A 5511-nucleotide genomic window follows, 5' to 3' on the forward strand; every position below is an offset into this window, starting at 1 on the left:
TTCTTATCCAGCGAGGTCATTAGGTTTCAAATGATTCATTATGCTCTGTAATTACTAAATAATTTAAATTACTCTGTGTAAATATCTGTGTTATTTCTTAAGCCAACTGACTTCATTGACTCTACTGCAGTTTAGGAAATATCATTGAAGTGTCAGACTCAACAAAAATTTCTTTCTGAGCACATTGTCACAGCCTATAATACAGTAATACAGCCTATTACCAGTGGCAGATACGTTTATGTGTGGTTTTCCTTGCGGTTATGCACGTGCATCCAAATATCTGACTGGCGCAATGATATACTAACCTACCTTAAACTCGCTTCTCATTAGAAAAAAAACCCAAAACGAAATGGTGGGTCTAGATAAAACTCGTGCAGTTTGCAGCCAACCGACTGTCAAAGTCTGAAATCATCCAGGGGCTCATCATTTACAAAAACATTGGCACAGTCTCTGCTCACAGAATGGGAGAGGGCAGTATTCCGTGTCACGTTGCTGCCATCACTCCACCTGCCAAAGAAAATGACGGGGCTGTTGAAGGCACCTTTTAGCAGTTTTGCAATATTTAGCCATACAAAGGTCTTGAAAAAAATCATCTTGCACAAGTGTAATCTTTTCAGTGCAATAAATGACAGCAAAAATAAACCAGAAAAAAATACTTCTCCCGGCAACGGTGCCTCTCTATCCCTGCTAAACAAACACCAACCAGGTACAATATGAAATATGAGGCAATTTGGCTCAACTTCAGCCTTCCCTCCTCAGCATTACTCAAGGCAGCTCTGAATCACAGTCTCTTACAGCTTTGACAAAATGGTAAAAGGCAGTTGTGTACCATCTCTTATTTCTTTGAATAAATCAAGAGATCTCAAAAGAACACTTGAGTATTAATATTAATTTATTATCTCAAGGGTGCTGAGCCATAGAGCACGTGGGCGATGCTTCCTTTCGTCATGTTTCAGGTGGCAGGGAGGGGCCGTCTGCACCTTCCCACAGCAAGCGTTTCCAGGGTCGTAAGTCAGAATATAAACCGGACGGCATACAATGCAATAATTACAAGACGGATACAAGTGGAACTAAAAACTACCCAGTCCTGTAAAATGGCATTGTTTTAAATCGTAATCGTGCCATAAATTCTTTGTTGGGTAAGCAATCGTTCACAACACTGGAGTGCATCTCTCTACGCATACGCTGAGTTGAGTGTTGTCGTACTGTGTGAACATCTGAATATTAGGCTATCTCCCAGCAAGTTTAACTCAGGCGATATTCAGTGGGGACAGGTTCACGCAGCCTCTCCTTGTATGCTTTTTTGATTTCAGACCCCGCGTTGCCCAGTGAAGTGTTCGACAGGATGGACAAAATGAAGAATCCCCGCTTTTCAAACTATGTCGTTTTGTTCTTCATCGCCAGTGGGGCAGGTGCTGTGGTTGTGAACTCGACCACGTCGTCCACAGATAAATCGAACATCACTTTGCTAAAGGAATCTTCTCGGGACCAATTATCAGCGTTTGCACCAAAGTCAAGACGAAAGCGCTATATATCACATAACGACATGATTTCCATTTTAGACTACCACAACAAAGTTAGAGCGAATGTCTTTCCACCTGCAGCCAACATGGAATACATGGTAAGTTTTCTCTTCAACGAATCCTGCCAACCAACCAAACATTTACTTGAGCCAAATAGCCTTTTGAGTTTCAAATGACATGTTTATTACCTCTGTCGAAAATTTATGATTTCGGTTCTCAATATCCTTGACATGTTTTAAATTAATCAATAGCGGAGAAGTTATGGTGCTTCTTGGCGCAGCCTGGTAGAGCTTTCCTTTGATGGAGCTGATAAGGTCATTGTGGTTAGCCTATTTCTTGCGTCGCTTTTTCGTCAACCTTGCCTGGTTTGACCGGGAAGAGATGTTAAATAGTCAAGATAAGGATAGTCGACATCGACCACTGAATGTTGACATCATGTGTCATGGGTCACCTTAACGCACGTTTCTCACTGCAGAGTGGACTGAAACACCAGCTACAGCTTTTACACAACGCACTGTAGGCTATTTCAACTTTGCATATGTATGGACAAGAATGGACAGACTTTGTGCAGCAAAACAATTGAGATAGATAAATAGCCTCTGGCGAGGAATAGTGGCCAAAGTATACCCTGAACGCTGTAGGCTACTCAAGCACTATCTAAAAAGCATGTACACCCATCGCTTTATTAAATTGATCTCATCCGGCCTTATACTCACACTAAGAAGCGTGTTTATATAATAAACATTACCTACTTCTAATAATAAACCTCCACTGAATTCTGAGTTGGGATCAAACGCGTCACAGCTATCCTTTTAGAACTTTTTTTGTATTATTTGAGAAACGTGAATAATTCCTCTGTCGGATGTCGGGTTTATGCATGGAAGCTTGAAGATTGCCTTGAACTGTTGTTGGATAGAGTGAGATTAAGGCTGCTGCAGCATCTCAACCCCCCCCCCCCCCCTTCCCTTACACTACAGTTATTTCGCACACAAGTGTAAAGCCGTTATTGTGAGGATGCAGTTCCGCTACCTGCTCCTGTGTTGCACTGTGGCATTGTTGCCTAAGGAGGGCAGTAGTGACAAACCCTGCTCATGGTGACTGATTGACTGTACAAGGGAAATGTCCTCTCCTCTGAGAGGCAAAGTAAATGTTGGGGTTATGTCTTTCCTTGCTGAGAAAAAGTATGCATTATGTCATGCACGCTGACACGTCTTTGTTTTGTCCAGCTTTGGGATGATGGTCTGGCCAGATCTGCTGAGGCCTGGGCTGCCACCTGTATCTGGGACCATGGACCACAGTACCTCCTGAGATACCTGGGTCAGAATCTCTCTGTCAGAACTGGCAAGTAAGTGGTAAAGACTTGAGTAGGAGCATGTAGTGCACACAGAATATCTCTCTCTCTCTCTCTCTTTAATACATTTTCAGATTTTATCTACTGCTCAATTTCCTCTCAAACAGAACAAATGTTGATGTCTGTTGTCTGATTTCATTGACTCCCACCTGATAAGCATCTGGTTTAATTAAAGGAGAATTCTGGCGATTTTTCGCATAGATCTGTTTCTTGAGGTTACAGAGTACTGTATGAAAAAAACAAAAACAATCTGTTCTACCTAGCTTGAGTTGCTGCAGCCAACAGCTAGAGCCTCCAGGCAGCTACAGTGCTACACTCTGGGGACATGAACATGTGGGCTCATGACCATGCCCACAGAGTGTAGCAGTTTTTTACGTACCAACAGTATTTGGTGACCTCGAGGCCTCTATGTGAAAAATCGTTGAAATTCTCCTTTAACTCTATGCTTTGCAAAACTCTTGCACAGTTATCCATCCGTATGAAATCTCTTTGGGGGTGTTCCATAATGTAATCCATGTATTTATATTGTCATCAGCTACAGGTCTATCCTCCAGCTTGTAAAACCTTGGTATGATGAGGTGAATGACTACGTCTTTCCCTACCCCCGGGACTGCAACCCCAGGTGTCCTTTGCGATGCTATGGGCCTATGTGCACTCATTACACACAGGTATGTGAACTTCTGTGATTTCAAAATGCACAGACCAAATCACCTCAACCAAGTTCTACACTGACTGCTGTCTGTTCATACTTCAAAGATGGTGTGGGCCACATCAAACAGAGTTGGCTGTGCTATTCAAACTTGTTATAACATGCTGGTATGGGGTGCCGTATGGAGACAAGCAACGTACCTGGTCTGCAATTATTCACCAAAGTAAGCTCTCTCTGATTATGTTCATGGCATTTAACAAATCAAATTATATAATATATATATATAATAAAAACACAAACACCAGGCTGCCACTAACTGATGCTTCACCCTCCAGGGGGAATTGGATTGGTGAGGCTCCATACAGGGTGGGGGTGCCCTGCTCAGCGTGTCCTCCCAGCTATGGAGGAGCGTGCAGCAACAACCAGTGCTACCCAGGTGTGAGCTCAAACTACCTTTATTGGTTCAAGTAAACGGAAAAGGAAACGTTAAAATATTATTTAAGTGCTGCCCATGAGCATCAACGCATTGATGCTGCCTTACTCAACGCATTGATCTTGCTTCTCCACTGTCAATACACTTAGGATTTAAGTTCAAAATCTGTTTAATATTGTTTACATTATGTCAGTTTTTCAAAGGTGCTAATATGTTACGTATACGTAAAAGGCACTCATTCATTACATTACTGTGTTTTGACCATTCTAGCAATACACGACTCAAGGTCAGGTTGATGTCATTGTCCTTGTTGTCTGGAGTAGCTTACATTACATTCAAACTGTGATACTCATGTATATCATTTCAGGGTGTTCTGACGGTGCTCAAATATTACATACACCAAATCACTGATAGTTGCTCAGAATGGCAAAATATTCAAAGGGGAGTTTGACATTTGCTCCAAAATCTGTGATGGAGCATGTGCGGTATCCCCATGATATCTCTGGCTTGATCAATGGCATACTTTAGTAAAATATGAGTGCTTTGTGTATGTTGGCTGCCTAGTACCTCTGTCATGCTGTGTAGATCCGGGAAGGGAAGAATTTGGAAATGAGTTAGAAATAGGACCAAGAGGAGTGTTATGTCACATGAAAAGGGGTGTACAACTGCTTATTGGATAGCTACTTTTCTTCCTCAATTATGCACATTGTATAGCACATATTGTTATTGCAGATTTTTTGTGGTTTTATTGTTTTTCAGAAATACCAAAACATTTTATTATAAGCTGATTGTCAGCTATAAGCTAATGAAAGATCTTATAAGCTAATTAAAACATGATTGAATGTTACCTGTCCTAAAATTCAAAGGTGAAAACTCTACAAGCTTTCATAGCCTTCAACCAGCAAAACTGATCATGTTTATCGAACAGGGTAACATATTTCTTTGATTGGCTTACAATCTTTAACAAACCTCCCATCAATTGGGAGCAGATTACTATCTTTAAATATTTGAAGGCACTGGGCAAAAGTGTATAGAAAAATGGCATATCCTTGATATTGTATTCAAATTAACTCATTAAATTATGAAAGATACCCATGTAATGACACATTACATGCACTGACAGACATTCTACTGCATACTGTGTACCAAGGCTAATAACAGATTATATTTATATTTTGTGATGTAACTTTGCTAGTTGTGTAAGCATCAACCTCTACATAATGCCATTGTGTAGAATGAAGTTGAATAAAGGGACTCATTACTTGTATTTTGAGGTTGTTGTCATCAATATGAGATGTCTTGGTTTCTCTCTCCAGTTCCACAGCATAATTTTTTAATAATTGTATACTTACATGGAAGGAAAATGTCCTTGTTACATTGACATTGTTTATCAAATCCAGTCATCAGAGTGCATGGCCTGTGGTGTTTTGTCCGCACCACGAGAGCAAATACTGTGTCAAGTTGCAGGAGTGCATGCCTGATGACATGCGTTTAGGTTTAGGAGACAGAAGGGATGAATTTACCCTTAATCTACAGAAGAGCCCCACTCATTCAA

The 5511-nt window shown here is 40.9% G+C and overlaps 1 protein-coding gene across 2 annotated transcripts; it reads left to right on the top strand.

The window, feature by feature from the left end:
- Positions 1–968: 968 nt before the first annotated feature.
- pi15b (peptidase inhibitor 15b) lies at positions 969–5223 on the top strand. Of its 2 annotated transcripts, XM_042100237.1 has the most exons (7): positions 969–1139; positions 1314–1621; positions 2750–2868; positions 3410–3542; positions 3631–3746; positions 3859–3959; positions 4324–5223. In XM_042100237.1, exons 2-7 carry the CDS (start codon positions 1346–1348, stop codon positions 4365–4367), a joined length of 789 nt encoding a protein of 262 aa, XP_041956171.1. In that variant the 5' UTR covers positions 969–1139; positions 1314–1345; the 3' UTR covers positions 4368–5223. The 2 variants fall into 2 exon arrangements, with proteins under 2 accessions (XP_041956171.1, XP_041956179.1); XM_042100245.1 differs by having other exon boundaries at positions 969–1621; positions 3859–5223.
- Positions 5224–5511: the final 288 nt, after the last annotated feature.

The sequence above is a fragment of the Alosa sapidissima genome, chromosome 1, assembly GCF_018492685.1.
Source record: "Alosa sapidissima isolate fAloSap1 chromosome 1, fAloSap1.pri, whole genome shotgun sequence".
Classification (NCBI taxonomy): domain Eukaryota; kingdom Metazoa; phylum Chordata; class Actinopteri; order Clupeiformes; family Clupeidae; genus Alosa; species Alosa sapidissima.